Source organism: Carassius gibelio, chromosome B2 (assembly GCF_023724105.1).
Source record: "Carassius gibelio isolate Cgi1373 ecotype wild population from Czech Republic chromosome B2, carGib1.2-hapl.c, whole genome shotgun sequence".
In the NCBI taxonomy this organism is placed as follows: Eukaryota; Metazoa; Chordata; class Actinopteri; order Cypriniformes; family Cyprinidae; genus Carassius; species Carassius gibelio.
Genome location: NC_068397.1, coordinates 19,921,101 through 19,936,327, shown reverse-complemented (window position 1 = coordinate 19,936,327; position 15,227 = coordinate 19,921,101). Strand labels below are relative to the sequence as shown.

Genomic DNA, 15,227 nt, shown 5'->3' with positions numbered 1-15,227 from the left:
TTTTTTGTATGAATTGTTGCTTTTAGGGGGAAAAAGTTACCATAAATTATAACCATATAGCTTTACCTTGAGATTATAATTTCTGTATGATTCACATTGCTTGTTGATTATATTGCTAATTTTTAAGTCATCGTATGTAACCCTATGTGTGTAACTACTAAACCATGAGACAAACCACGCCCAGATGACGTTCTTCGTCGACATGGAAAGAAGTGGGTGGAGATTTCTGATTCATCGGCCTCTGATTGGCTGCCATGCCGGTATTGGTGACACGCGCCTCTTACCGCTTGTAGCGCGAGCCCTGATGAAACCGCTTCTCCGGTGTTAGCGCTTCATCAGGAAGAGAGCTAGGTAAGATAACGGCGCAAATCCACTAAAGGTGCTTATTTACTCTTGTTAACTATATATATCTGTGATGATCGATGTCTACAGAAAAACCTCATACCTTATTTACTCGTTTATTTTTGTTCCCCGGCCATCTTTCGGATTAACAGGGTAGTTTTAACGGCTGTTAGCTCGCCGGCTAGCTCGTGGTAACATACCGTAGACTAGCGTGCGCACCTCAACTAGTCTGACGTGGTTTTTCGATTGATTCTACATTTAATTTTCGGAACTTATCTTAACACAATTTAGATAGAAATTTCAGTTGTTCTATATCCAAGAAGTAAGGTTTACTCTTGTTATGATATACACCGGTGTTTTATAGCTAGAGTTAGCATGGTGAAGTAACGTTAGTGCCTCATTGGTCGGGCCTTAGAGTTAACAGACACCCTTTATTCTCTTAAGAGTAGCGCTTCCGATTTTTAGTTATATTATCCGTTATATGTGCTTTAAAAATTCTTCGCGATATCATAAGTGTAGTTTGCCGTGGAATCTTTGTTGTTTCAGTATCACTTCACCATTGCAGTTATTGTCCTACACTGCGTCAGGGAAAAGTACTGGCCGCCTCCACGTGAGCCGAGCAGAACCTCTGCGCCTCGGTGGATCTTAAACCGAGACCTTAAACCAACCTCATGAAAAAAGTATAGGTTAAGACGAATCGAATGTTGATTAAACAGGAAGTACGTTTGGGAACCGTGCATTTGTAATTATTTTTTTTCTATAATCTAATGAGAGCATCTTTACATCCAACTAGTCTTAATTTTGTCTCTCTCACAGTTTTTCAGAGGTGTTCTGTTACTGGAATTCCCGTTAAAATGCCATCTGATTTAGCAAAAAAGAAGGCGGCAAAGAAGAAAGAAGCAGCCAAAGCTCGTCAACGTACAAAGAAACCAGAGGATGGAGTGAACGGTGATTTAGAGAAACCGGAGAACCAGCTGAATGGAGCGGCTGAGGACAATGGTGAGGAGAAACATTTAAAGGCAGTCTTAAAGCCTGTTCACAACAAATATACAATGTGAACATTTTAATTTGAATGTCTGTTAATGTTTAATGTCTTTTAGTCATGTGCCATGGAGACACTTCCTTTACATAAAACCATGACTTGGTGGCACTTGCTAACAGAATATTGCTAAGTGACTGAATAACTGAAATAATTAAAAACTGACTCTTTTCTCTCTGTATCTGTGTTATTTGGTGAACCTCAGCAGATTAAAAAAACAGCTATTTTAATATGTATATAAATAGCTGTTTTTGTGTGTATGTGACGTGACATTCAGCCAAGTATAGTGACCCATACTCAGAATTCATGCTCTGCATTTAACCCATCCAAAGTGCGCACACACAGAGTAGTGAACACACACCCTGAGCAGTGGGCAGCCATTTATGCTGCGGCGCCTGGGGAGCAGTTGATGGTTCGATGCCTTGCTCAAGGGCACCTAAGTCGTGGTATTGAAGGTGGAGAGAGAACTGTACATGCACTCCCCCTACCCACAATTCCTGCTGGCCCGAGACTCGAACTCACATCCCTTGGATTGCGAGTCCGACTCTCTAACCATTAGGCTGCGACTTCCCCCATATGTGTGTGTATATGTACTATTGACAATAGATTTTGTACCTTTGCTAGGGTATTTCTGGTTTTCTTTAAGTGCCACCTACTGTCAGAGAGTGGACTTGCATTTATTCAGCCTGCCTTTTATTTTTATGCATTAGTCTGAACAGGTATTTTATGTTTTTATTCCAAGACATTTCAAAACCTACTACACATTCCTTTTTTCTTTTTACAGGGGTTGCCAGTTTGACGAAGGAGCTGGATGAGTTTGAGCTAAAGAAAACCGAGGCTCGTGCAGTGACTGGCGTGCTGGCATCACATCCCAACAGCACTGATGTGCACATCAGCAGCTTGTCTCTCACCTTTCATGGACAGGAGCTGCTCAGTGACACTAGTTTGGAGCTCAACTCTGGTCGCCGGTATGGCCTTATTGGACTCAATGGAACTGGTAAATGAATTATCCATTCATGTTGGGCTAATAGATCTCCTCTTGGTAGCTTCAGAAGTAACTTTAATTGAAAGGCACTTAGAAAACTGACTGGTATCTAAAATTTTGTTTAGGCAAATCCATGCTGCTGTCAGCGATCGGTCACAGGGAGGTGCCGATTCCAGAGCACATTGATATCTACCACCTGACCCGAGAGATGGCTCCCAGTGAGAAGACCGCTCTGGAGTGTGTGATGGAGGTAGATGAAGAGAGGATCAGGCTGGAGAGAGAGGCTGAAAGGCTTGCTCATGAGGACTGTGAGTTTCAACTACTCTGATCCAATGCAAACCGCATATTAGGATTAGTTAGAAAGCCTAGAAATGACAGTTGGCATTTACTTGTTTAGCGTGAATTGGGTTTGATCCCAAGATTCCTGTGAATCAGTGATGACATAAGGATAAACATGTAATGCAGGTGTTGCTAGAGAATATTTTATTTATTAGATCAGATCAAAATGAAAACCTTCCACGATTTCATAGGAACTGTTTTTGTAACAGCTTCCTTTCCTAGGCGTGGTATATTGGACATCTCAGCTTGAGAAGGCTCCTTAATTCTGTCCAGTTTTTAAGGAATCTCATGTTTGAGGAACACTTGTAATTTGTGAATTTAATTGTTTACATTTGTTTGTCAAACTTTAGCTGAATGTGAGAAGCTGATGGAGCTGTATGAGCGTCTGGAGGAGCTGGACGCTGATAAAGCAGAGATGAGGGCCTCGCGGATCCTCAACGGTCTCGGCTTCACCAATGCTATGCAGCAGAAGAAACTCAAAGACTTCAGCGGTGGCTGGAGGATGCGTGTTGCTCTTGCTCGGTGAGCTTTCAGAATCTCACACCAAAGTTTAGAGCTGCTGGGAGATGATGTAACAAAAGGCCGAATGATAGCACAGCTGCTTTGTGCTAACTGTGCAGTGACAAAAACTCTGTGAAGCGTTTTTTCTGATCCCCATGCATTTTTATGAAAGCATTTGCGTATGTGTCAACCATTTCAACTCATAGTTCTTCTGAAATCTTCAGGGCACTGTTTCTCAAGCCTTTCATGTTGCTGTTGGATGAGCCAACAAACCACCTTGACTTGGACGCATGTGTGTGGCTGGAGGAGGAGCTCAGTCAGTAAGTCATTATTTTGAACACAAAGGCTATGTGAGAATATTGTATGAAAGGGTTTACATTTATAATTTGTTCTTTGTGAATTGTTGCTGATGAAATGATGTTAACAAAAGGCCGAATTGTAGCTCTTCCATCAAGCAGTTTGTTCTTGGTATGGATAGAGCTTTGACAAAAACTAGACCGAAGCGTTTAACTGATCTGTCAGCACAACTCAAATGCAGTTTTGTACCACTTTATTAGTGTTCTAATCCTAACCCTATAGTTATACATGTTACAATGAATAATTAATCATTTAATTAAACCTTTAAATTAAGTGTCTTGTATTACAAAATGAGTTTGGTTATTGTGATGCAGTTATTTGCCAACACTATGCTGAGAGCTTTGTGCTCAAGTTTTTCTTTTCATCCCCTGACAGGTTCAAAAGAATTCTGGTTTTAATATCCCATTCCCAGGACTTCCTTAATGGCGTTTGTACGAACATTATTCACCTGCACCAGTGCAAGCTGAAATATTACACGGTAAAATGACTAATTATGTCCCTCCTACTCGCTTAGGGCTGATTTCTTATTACAAATGTGCAGTTTCATTTCTATATCATTTATCCTCTTCTGTAAAGGGTAACTATGACCAGTATGTGAAGACCCGAGAGGAACTGGAGGAGAATCAGATGAAGCGGTTTAACTGGGAGCAGGACCAGATCACACACATGAAGGTAAGCTGCTACTACTACATGTAATATGGCAAACTTCTGTGCCTTTCTCTAACCGCTTATCTTTTGATTTATCTAAACGTGTTCCTGTTGACCCTCAGAACTATATTGCTCGGTTTGGTCACGGTTCTGCCAAGCTGGCCAGACAAGCTCAGAGCAAAGAGAAGACTCTACAGAAAATGGTTGCCTCAGGTCTGACTGAGCGTGTTGTGAATGACAAGGTAATGAAACAACAGTTTTCACTTGATCTCAGGCACAACTCCATGCGGTTTGCCTTTTTTGTTGCCGTTTGCCATATTTCAATCAGTTGAAAAATGACTCAAGCTACCTTCTCCTTTAGACCCTGTCATTTTATTTTCATCCCTGTGGGAAGATCCCTCCTCCTGTCATTATGGTTCAGAATGTCAGCTTCAAGTATTCTGAAAATGCGGTATGCAGGTCTAATAAACTACCATATTTTACACACACACTTGTTGCTGCATCCTCTTGAGGTTCTCAATTTATATCATTTCTTATTATATAGCCACATATTTATAAGAACCTGGAGTTTGGAATTGACTTGGACACACGGGTGGCCCTTGTAGGGCCCAATGGGGCGGGCAAGTCTACTTTGCTGAAGCTCCTCGCTGGAGAGGTAAGGCACATTTTAACACATTTGATGTAATTGGGAGTCTTTAGTATTGTGGTCTGTAAACATCTCTTCTTTCAGCTCCTGCCCACAGATGGTATGATTCGAAAACACTCCCATGTGAAGATTGGACGATATCATCAGGTCTGTTGGCTAGACCATTTGTCATGATATTTAAGTAGTAATATAGTAATTATAATGAATCAGATTGATATCAGTGCAGATAATGTCACTAACTAAAATGAGCAAATTAATAACTGTTAATATTAAAATGCCACCAGTGAGACATGAAATGAGTTCAGTGGCTTTAGACTGGTTTTAAAAATGAACTTTTTATATTGATTTGTTTCTTTTCCAGCATCTAACAGAGCAACTGGAGCTTGACCTTTCACCTCTGGAATATATGATGAAGTGTTATCCAGACATTAAGGAGAAAGAAGAAATGAGGAAAATCATCGGCCGCTATGGACTCACTGGCAAACAGCAGGTAGGTTGTCTTGTTTTTTTGTTTTTTTAAGATGCAAATAAATTCTACTTTATTTACCGATGTGTTCCTTTTTAAACTAGGTGAGCCCTATTCGCAATCTGTCTGATGGGCAGAAGTGCCGTGTGTGCTTTGCCTGGCTGGCTTGGCAGAATCCCCACATGCTCTTTCTTGATGAGCCGACCAATCATCTTGACATTGAAACTATTGACGCTCTGGCTGAAGCGATCAATGAATTTGAGGGTGGAATGATGCTGGTCAGCCACGACTTCAGGCTTATTCAGCAGGTAATGTGATCTTGCCCGTCTTGTACATTTAACTATTATTCATCTCAGTCAAGCTAATGCAGCTGAATGCAACATGAGGTCTTTGTTATTTTGTAGTAATACTGGTTTGTTTCCTTGCAGGTGGCTCAGGAGATCTGGGTATGTGAAAAGCAGACCATTACAAAATGGAGCAGGGATATTCTGGCCTACAAGGAACATCTAAAATCAAAAATTGACAAACAGACGCATGATTTATAGCCAATAGAGCCCCCATAGAAGGCAGTTTCAACATCTCTGCCAACCAGATTATTGCTGTCCAGGAAATACAAGCATGCTGGCTAGACTGTAGTCTCGGGACCACCTTTAACACCTGAGGCATTCACTGGGTTTTCCAGTGGAAGTAGCTGTCTTTTCTTTTTTTGTGTGTGTTAATATGCATCACAGTATTTGGACTTTACTTTTGAAAAACCTATTAAAAATTATGGGTGTGCACTTAAAAATTTTGTACTAGAAACAGGGAAGGTCTATAGGACAAAGACTGTCATATGAATGGTAAAGTAAACTTTTTATTTGATCAAATATTGTTTAAAGCTGTATTTGCAATAACAATGTCTAATTAAAAGTGTACATTTATTGAATTGGTTTGTACATTTCTTTTTAGTTAATATAAACATTTTGCTCCAGATCTATTGCCTTGGTTTCTTACAGAACCAGGAGGACCATGGTTAATTGTCTGCATAGCTGAAAGATTCCAGCTGCCTTTCTAATCAAACTGGGATTAATACGGATTTTTTAATATTTTACAAAATGATAAATGACGGAAAAGGGGGCTATAATTTACAGTCTGGACTTTTTTTGTACCTTGGTGTATAGATTTATAAACGTTGAACAGTGTGACCATGTGTGTAATCTGTTTTAACAAAAACAAAAAATAGCTACGTTTAGTTTTTAAAGGTATGATTTATTCAGTATAACATTTTACATTACTTGATTTTAATAATGAAACGCGATTTCTATCCCGAGAATTTGCATTTATGGATATTGCATATTTATTTTTCTCACCTGTATGACCAACAGAACTGCACGGTTTTTTTTACGTTTTCGCTGTAAAATAAAATATTTAGTCAATATGTTCAATAATAAATACAGTACATTTAGCTAATACGGTGCTACCATAGACTAAAAAGAGTGCTACCAGAGCCTGTCTATGGAGAGCCTTCCCACTCCCTATGAAGTCCTATTGGTATTGTACCGAATTTTGGTTGCAGGACCACCAGAGTTCCACTGGGGGCGATCGCAATGAGTGCAAAATGAATGGGAGTCTATGGTGCTAGACGGCTAAATTTGTCCCTTTCACCCGATTGCCGTTGAGAAATCTCAGATCTGATTGTAGGTTTTGCAAGATCAACATTGGTTATAGGTCGAAAGTTGAATGAACGAGTACCTTTCGATTTCTTACAGGTTGAGTTGTTGCCCATAACACGCTAGTATTCTGCTAATGAATGTGAATGTGTATGACGTCATTGACATTTTAAAATACTTTTTAAAGCAAATAAGTGACTAAAAAATCTAACACCCAGTAATGTGTAATTTATTTGCATCTTCTTTCGAATACAACATTCAAATTACTAGACAAAAAATGATATCTTGAGAAGAGTGGATTTTGACCTCCATTCATTCTGCACTCGTCCTGTGTGCGCTCTCATATGAAATCAGAGTGGGACTGCAACCAGTTCAGAAGCCGGAAAGTGTAGTGAGAGTGAAGTGTCTCGTTATATTAGACATTCTCGAGTCTGGTGCTACCATCACAGACACACCATTCGTTTTTATCATTTCCGGAAACACCGGATGTACGTCATTACATGATTGAGTACATTGTTTTTACTTGGGGATCTCGATTGTCACGTTAGCTGTTACAGTAAGGTATGTTGCAATACATATCTTAATCTATAACTAATTATTTTGAACATACATAACTTTTAACAGCGTTATTTTGATGTGCGCAAAGCATTTGTCGTTTCCTGCTCGACAGAATGGGCTTGTAAAATGTGATCGATGTGCTAGCTAAGCTAAGCGCCGTGTCTATCAGTCCTGTCACTGACTGCAGTATGAGAGGAAGACTAAGTTAAGAGTTAGGATAAGAAACCGTTGTGCGTTGTATTTGACAGCTCTGCATTCACTAGCCTGATTGATATCTAAACTGATGTTCAGTGCTTAATAGTGATAACTGATAGATAGCACAACACTTCTGACAGTACAATTAACCATGTAAATACTATTGTTAATATATGATACATTAGTTTATAAAAACGCCTCTAAATTATCAGCATGATCCCCACTTCGATGAACAAATTGAAAAAAAAAAACCTTCTATTCTCTTCTGCATGCCTTCTGCCATCTGACTGTTTTTAGCTAGAAAAATAACTTAAAGTATAATTTTAAAACCTTTCACCTTCACCTTGTGATAAACGTTAATCTTTAATAATTTGTAAATGTCGAAGTAAGGAAAACCTATATTGATATTACAAGATAAACCTTTACTGCACTTAAGTTTGCTTGATTATCTAAATCGTGTTAAAATGTGACTATTAAATGTGATGCATCAGGCTTTTGAGGAACATTTATTTGTCTCAGTCATCATGGTATTACATTGGCATTATTTGTTTTGCGCCCCACAATTAATACTAGACTGCTTGGATCATTAAACTAAGCATTTAAATAGCATCTTACTAAGACATATTGTTAGGAGAAATAGGGTGACAACTAATATTCGCATGCATTATGTAAAAAGTCTGTTATACTGTTAAAAGAATCTCATTGATTTGCATTACAAGCTGTCAGTTAAGCTTACTGTTTAGTCACATAAATAATTCATTAAACATAATACAAAACATATTCAATTTTTTTAAGGTTGCCTTTAAATTTTGTGTAATGGTTCAATAAACTATTCCATTAAAAAACAAAACAAAAAATAAAACATTTTTTCTATTATATCAAATGTCAGGCTGTACATAATTAATTTATAAACAGTATAATCTGGTCAGTTCTTTAACCTCTCTGTTTGCTATTGGCTTAAACAGGAAAGGATCCGAGTGTTGGGCTCATAATGAATTCATGTGGTGAAGAGTTGTGGCATAAAATATTAATCTAAGCCGGGGTGCTCAAATATCAGATCTAGTTGTGCTAGTTGTGATTCCATTCTCAGATGATTTCTTTCATTGTGTTAATGGTATTGTTTTACAGTAGACCATGAGTCTGCCAGCAGCTCCACCCAGCTATGCTGAAGCTACAGCAGGAGATAAAGAACAAGGAACTGGTAGCTTCACTTACGCCTCCCAGCCGCCCCCAATGCCACCCCCAACCATGCCCATGCACCCCAGCTGGGCTTATGTGCATCCCGGCCCCAGTAAGTGACCAGTCCCTATAAGATCTCCAGTTACAGATGCAGAAGTTTTGGTAATAAGCAAGGAGCATTATGCTTGATGTCTTTCTTCTCTGTTTGAACAATGTTAATAGTGGAAAATGTCTGCTTAGGTCCGGGATATTCCAATGCGTATGCTGCAGACATGTCCTCCTCACCCTTCTCTGACCCGAGCTCCAGCAGCAGCTTCGACGGCCTCAGTGGAAGCAACTGGGAGGACAAGACTGTCCGCCGCATGTTCATCAGGAAGGTGTGAAAGTAGAGTAGATACTGAAGTGTTCCTGTGGCTCAGTGGTAGAGCATTGCGTTAGCAGTGCAAAAGGTTGTGGGTTCGTGTCCCAAGGAACACATAGGTAAAAAATGTTAGCCTGAATGCACTATAAGTCACTTTGGATAAGTGTCTGCTAAATGCATAAATGCAAATATATTTTCATTTAAATGGTGTCAGTAAGATAAGTTTCAAAGGAATGCTGTTCTTTTGAAATTCACACTCATCAAGGAATTATTTCCAATGTATCAGAGTTTCCTCTACGAAAAAACTAAGCAGCAGAACTGTTATCAACATTGAAAAGAGTAAGAAATATTTCTTGAGCACCAAATCAGCATATTTCTGACGGATCGTGTTAACTTTTGCGATTACAAAAAACTGTTGGTTTAAATTGTAATACTATTTCACAATATTATTGTGTGTAATAGTATTTATCATCAAATAAATACAGTTTTTATGAGAATAAGAGATGACTTTCAAAAACCTTAAAAATCTTACCCGAAATGATGATTAAATGCTTATGTGTAAACATCCTAGTTTTGAAGAGCATGTGTTTCATTGGCAGGTCTTCTGTATCCTCATGGTTCAGCTCATGGTCACATTTGGAGTGGTGTCACTCTTCACATTTTGGTAAGTCAGACACACATCAGAGAACAAGACAAAGCCCCATTTTATAAATTTCTTCCACTTTTAAAAGAAAGCCCTGCAACTGATGAGCGTTCTGTGTTTCACAGCGAGCCAGTCCGGAAGTTTGTACAGTACAATCGAGTTTTCTATCTGACCTCATAGTAAGTGACTGTTCTGTTTCCTCATTAAAGGTTTTGGGGACTTTATATTTAAAGTATATTCATTGCTTTGTTTTCGTCCAGCATGACTTTTATGGGAACATACCTGATGCTTGTATGCAGCACAAATGCACGGTAAGAATTTTTTTTTCTTTTACCATACGTTCTTCTTGTTTTTGAGTTTGAGACCAGAGTAGGAGATGTGTGATTTCAGGAACTTTGAGCTTCTTTAATATCCATCACATTATCTACAGACGAAGATACCCTACCAATATGATCCTTCTAGCCATTTTTGTAAGTACTGTCATTGTCTCATTCATTTACAAGTTGGATGATCGTAAACACCCATTTATAATAAGTACCGTATTTTCCGGACTATAAGTCACACTTTTTTCATAGTTTGGCCGGTCCTGCGACTAATAGTCAGGTGCGACTTGTTTATCAAAATTGATTTGACATGAACCGAGAGAAATGAACCAATAGAAAACGTTACCTTCTACAGCCACGAGAGGGCGCTCTATGCTGCTCACTGCTCCTGTAGTCTACACTGAAGACATAGAGCGCCCTCTCGCGGCTGTAAACGGTAATGTTTTCTCTTGGTTCTAAATAAATGTGACTAATAGTCCAGTGCGACTAATATATGTTTTTTTCCTCATCATGACGTATTTTTGAACTAATGCGACTTATACTGAGGTGGGACTTATAGTCCGAAAAATACGGTATATTTAATAATAATAACTATTGATTATATTGTAACTACCAGAAAAAGAAAGGGGTGAATATTCTTGCTTTTATTTTCAGACTTTGGCAATGTCCTATATGGCAGGCATGCTTGCCAGGTAAGAAAAACTTCAACTTATGTACTTATATTCTATATAAAAAATGAAGCACTGCTAGAAGTCAAATGTTCTTTATAATTGGTAAGAATTTATTTTAGTTTTGTTGCCACCAATAGAGAAGTAGGGTTAGGAGATAGAAAATGCAGTTCATACAGTATAAAAACCATAAAACATGAAAACCCAGCAAGTGTGTGTATGTGTTGAATTTGTGGCACTGCTTTAACCTCTCTCTCTTTCTGTCTACAGCTACCATAATACCAAAGTGGTGATGATGTGTGTGGGCATCACAGCACTGGTGTGTCTGGCCATCACGCTCTTCTGTTTCCAGTCCAGGGTGAGATCCTTTTGTCCTAAACAGCTTCTTTCAAGTGCTTCATTTATGTGTCATCTGATAGAGTGTTGTCTTGGGTCGTCTAGGTTGACTTCACCACCTGTCATGGATTACTTTTCTCCCTCATGATGGTGCTGATGGTCACCGGGCTTCTGCTGTTCTTCACTGCACCATTTGGATATGTAAGCTGCTTGTAAACCCTTAAGAGATATTTAAGTACAACATCTCTATAATCCTTTGTCATAGTCACTTAGATATACCGTTTACCTTTATCTTTTTGAAATAGGTACACTGTAAAAAATGATCGTAATTTGAATGGTAAATGACTGCACTCAAAAAAGTCCATAAAAATACGGACTAATGCACTTGTGGTACTACGGCAGAATTTTCTGTATGAATTTTTTTTTTTTTTTTTTTTTACAGGTGTTTTACCTGTATTTTGAATTGCACATTGCATTGTATTGTGTTTTAGGGTTAAAGGAAATGTCTGTAAATTTCATAGAATATGTACTGGAATTTTCTGTGGATACCTGTTAGTTGGTTAACGATAAATTACTTTTGTCTGTGGAAAAGCTACTCGTGATGACCTTTGATCCATCATGTGACTTTCATGTGAATTAACACCTGGGTTTTTTGGTTGTTGTTAGTACATTAGAAAGGTAAAAGAAAACAGATTTTTGCACTTCAGTAAGTTATTATATTACCAATACACCAGTTAATGAAATATGTGACTCTGGAGCACAAAACCAGTCTTAAGTCACATGGATATATTTGTAGTAATAGCTAAAAAAAAACATTGTATGGGTAAAATTATAAATTTTTCTTTTATGCAAAATCCATTAGGATATTAAGTAAAGATCATGTTCTATGTAAATTTCCTACTGTAAATATTTCAAAACTTAATTTTTGATTAGTAATATGCATTGCTAAGACCTTCATTTGGACAACTTTAAAATAGATTTTTTTCAGTATTTAGATTTTTTTGCACCCTCAGTTTCCAGATTTTCTAATAGTTGTATCTCGGCCAAATATTGTCTGATCCTAAGAAACCATACACCAATCGAAAGCTTTTTTAATCATCTTTCAGACGATATAAATCTCAATTGACACTTAAGACTGTTTTTTTTTGGTCCAGGGTCACATATAGGCTTTTAATGTAAATGTAAGTTCAATCCATAAAAGCTAAAACATTCTGGGAACATTCTCCACGTATTTTTTCCACAGTTAAATGCATTTCCCATGTGTTTTACATTGCAATTGAAAAGAAGCTGATTTGTTTTATATAATAGTCATAAATATATATTAATCACTATTAATGAATTCTAATTATTATATATTGTCAGGTATCATGTTGAAGTCATAAGTTTGTTATCAATCCAACCATACAGTGTCGTCAACTCAAACATCTGCTTGTTTTAGATTCCCTGGTTGCATACTGCTTATGCTGGATTTGGTGCTCTGGTTTTCACTCTGGTTAGTACCCTTTAACTCTGCAATATCATCATGCTTATGTGCTTCATACAAGATGTAATTATCTCATTTTTGTTGTACTTTAGTTTCTGGCGTTTGACATGCAGCTGCTGATCGGCAACAGGCGGTACTCTCTGAACCCAGAGGAGCATGTGTTCGGAGCCATCTGCCTCTACATGGATGTGGTTTACATATTCCTCTTTTTCCTTCAGCTCTTTGGGAGCCGTGAGTGAGGTGTTCATGCTGTGTCCAGGCTTTAGCCTTTGTCCTCTGTTACACACACACACACACACGCACACATACACACACCCACACCCTTCTCAGTTACTCCAAGGTTTGGTGAGGAGTGAACAGTCTTCCTTCATTCTGTGTGGCAGTTGAAGTTTGATGTGTGCTGTTGTTTTTCTTCTGGTCATGGTTAGGGCAGCTCTTTGCACACCTCGTATGCACCCTCGCTGCAAGATAACCATGCTACCAATCAGATATACACATGCTGTTCATGGTAGACAATCACTGCACATCATTTTTGTGTTTTCAGTTCAAGTGATTTGAAAAACCCTAGGTCATCTGCATTGAATAATGTTTAGAATTCCATCACACAATAATGAGAAAAAAAATCAGTGTGTGATTTAGTGGGGAATATAGGGACACTACTAACTTGTCAATGGATATTATCCCTCCGTTTGCACGTTGTATAGTTGAAATTAATCTTAAAACTGACAGGCAATCACTAAATGTATAATAGTACTTTTAACTTAAGTTTCAATCAGTCCGCAACATTGTGCAGTGAAATTATACCAGAGCTAGAGAGGCCTGTATGTGACACTTTGAATTGCTTTTTGTGCAGTAACCTGCACTTGAATGGGAAGCAGAAGCTGGAGCTTACAGGAACTTGTGGTCAGTGAATATTTTGTGCCTCAGAATGCTGGTTGATAATGAGATTTCAGTGTTGTTGTATACAGCCAATGCAGATTTATAAAAATAAATTCATTAATTATATTAAACTGTGTGCCAAAAATAATTCTGTCATGTGACAATGGCAGAGATTTTATTTGCGGCACTTTGTCCAACAGGTCAGTGAGGTCTGCAACATAATGTGACCCTGGACCACAAAACCAGTCTTAAATCGCTGGGGTATATTTGTAGCAATAGACAAAAAAATAACATTGTACGGGTCAAAATTATAGATTTTTCTTTTATGCCAAAAATCATTAGGATATTAAGTAAAGATGATGTTCCATGAAGATATTTTGTACATTTCCTACCGTAAATATATCAAAACTTCATTTTTGATCAGTAATAGGCATTGCTAAGAATTCATTTGGAAACTTCAAAGGCGATTTTCTCAATATTTTTTTTCTTTTGCACCCTCAGATTCCAGATGTTCAAATAGTTATATCTCTGCCATTTATTCAGCTTTCAGATGATGTATAAATCTCAATTTTGAAAAAATGGACACTTAAGAGGTTTTGTGGTCCAGGGTCACATGTCTATGAATTGCCTCGTAAATGAACTCGTAAGTGTGTGATGCTTGGGTGTTTTTGCTAATTTCCAAGACACTTGATTGCTTTTACTGTCTAATTTTCTAAGTCACATTTTAAAACATAAAATGTTTTAAATACTGAATTATCAGGTGCTGACTTATTTGAAAGGGACTTGTTACATTCGGTAGAGACAAAAGGTTACATGTATTTATGATTTGTTTCAAGCACATACTGTAGGGCATATTTTCCATGGGTTTAATATACAATTCTCGTCTCTTAAGAACTTCTATGTGTAGAGAGTGTGTTGACATTTTAATTTGGGAAAACTTTTCTTAATTCTGAAATCCTCAATAGGTTTTTAGGTCATTTAAACCTCTATTGACATTCCCGTTTGCTTGCATTTTAAACTGTTTCTATAAATTAAGCATTAATCTTTTTGATGGATTGTTGTTTCGTTTGTCAGAGTGGGTTATAAGAGATTTGGGTAGAAAGCCTCATACCCATATGCTTTATTTCTTGATTTAAGGCTATGCTAACCTACAGTATTGTTACTGAAATGGTAGTTTAAAAACACAAATTTGTACATTTCACACATGCAACTTTGTTCCTTTTTAGATTAAATGCATAAATGCTTTTCAGACACTGAAAGCTTAACATGCTTGGTTTTGAAAGCTATTTTTTCAGCAGAAGTATTTAAATTTGAGGTGATCTGTGTATTTTTTTGTGCAGTTCTTCTTGTAAATGTGCATATAAAGTGTGAGTGTATATGGACCACTCTATGCCTTTCCTCTCTCTCTCTCTCTGTGTGTACTTCTGTGTCTACAAATGAATACGTTTAACCTATTATTACTGCATGATCTGTGGAACAGAGACCCACTGTGTGCTAATTTAGAACACAAAAGCATTCCTTCTTTTTGCTGTTAAAATACTAATGGCCAGTGGGTGATAACAGGATATTGTGTTGTTTTGTAACCTCATCTGTGCTTTAGTAAAAATAAACAGAACCGTGAACAATAAAC

At 37.8% G+C, this 15,227-nt stretch overlaps 2 protein-coding genes and 1 non-coding gene across 6 annotated transcripts; all 3 read left to right on the top strand.

Annotated features, from left to right (window-relative positions):
• Positions 1-208: 208 nt before the first annotated feature.
• LOC127950711 (ATP-binding cassette sub-family F member 2-like) lies at positions 209-6,248 on the top strand. 3 transcript variants are annotated; one of them, XM_052547911.1, is made up of 15 exons: positions 209-351; positions 1,159-1,341; positions 2,166-2,378; positions 2,492-2,674; positions 3,056-3,227; positions 3,431-3,526; positions 3,939-4,041; positions 4,140-4,235; positions 4,334-4,453; positions 4,573-4,662; positions 4,756-4,866; positions 4,942-5,004; positions 5,219-5,347; positions 5,428-5,631; positions 5,752-6,248. In XM_052547911.1, exons 2-15 carry the CDS (start codon positions 1,197-1,199, stop codon positions 5,866-5,868), a joined length of 1,842 nt encoding a protein of 613 aa, XP_052403871.1. In that variant the 5' UTR covers positions 209-351; positions 1,159-1,196; the 3' UTR covers positions 5,869-6,248. The 3 variants fall into 3 exon arrangements, with proteins under 3 accessions (XP_052403871.1, XP_052403872.1, XP_052403873.1); XM_052547912.1 differs by having other exon boundaries at positions 252-379; XM_052547913.1 differs by lacking the exon at positions 209-351 and adding an exon at positions 865-1,061.
• LOC127951718 (small nucleolar RNA SNORD89) lies at positions 3,612-3,729 on the top strand. Its single transcript, XR_008152718.1, has one exon. It is a non-coding gene; the product is annotated as a small nucleolar RNA SNORD89 (small nucleolar RNA).
• A 1,169-nt stretch (positions 6,249-7,417) lies between the features above and the next one.
• LOC127950717 (protein lifeguard 2-like) lies at positions 7,418-15,226 on the top strand. Of its 2 annotated transcripts, none has more exons than XM_052547928.1 (12): positions 7,418-7,533; positions 8,854-9,016; positions 9,145-9,281; positions 9,865-9,929; positions 10,034-10,087; positions 10,169-10,219; positions 10,339-10,378; positions 10,886-10,923; positions 11,170-11,257; positions 11,341-11,436; positions 12,674-12,727; positions 12,811-15,226. In XM_052547928.1, exons 2-12 carry the CDS (start codon positions 8,860-8,862, stop codon positions 12,955-12,957), a joined length of 927 nt encoding a protein of 308 aa, XP_052403888.1. In that variant the 5' UTR covers positions 7,418-7,533; positions 8,854-8,859; the 3' UTR covers positions 12,958-15,226. The 2 variants fall into 2 exon arrangements, with proteins under 2 accessions (XP_052403888.1, XP_052403890.1); XM_052547930.1 differs by having other exon boundaries at positions 7,446-7,533; positions 8,857-9,016.
• The last annotated feature ends 1 nt before the right edge of the window (position 15,227 follows it).

Bases quoted from the DNA above. Each gene is read 5' to 3' on its own strand.
- LOC127950717 (XM_052547928.1), top strand. From the start codon at position 8,860: ATGAGTCTGCCAGCAGCTCCACCCAGCTATGCTGAAGCTACAGCAGGA. The intron at 10,379-10,885 runs GTAAGTACTGTC...TTTTATTTTCAG, and splicing joins TGATCCTTCTAGCCATTTTT to ACTTTGGCAATGTCCTATAT. The intron at 11,258-11,340 runs GTGAGATCCTTT...TGGGTCGTCTAG, and splicing joins TCTTCTGTTTCCAGTCCAGG to GTTGACTTCACCACCTGTCA.
- LOC127950711 (XM_052547911.1), top strand. From the start codon at position 1,197: ATGCCATCTGATTTAGCAAAAAAGAAGGCGGCAAAGAAGAAAGAAGCA. The intron at 2,379-2,491 runs GTAAATGAATTA...AATTTTGTTTAG, and splicing joins TATTGGACTCAATGGAACTG to GCAAATCCATGCTGCTGTCA. The intron at 4,454-4,572 runs GTAATGAAACAA...CTTCTCCTTTAG, and splicing joins AGCGTGTTGTGAATGACAAG to ACCCTGTCATTTTATTTTCA.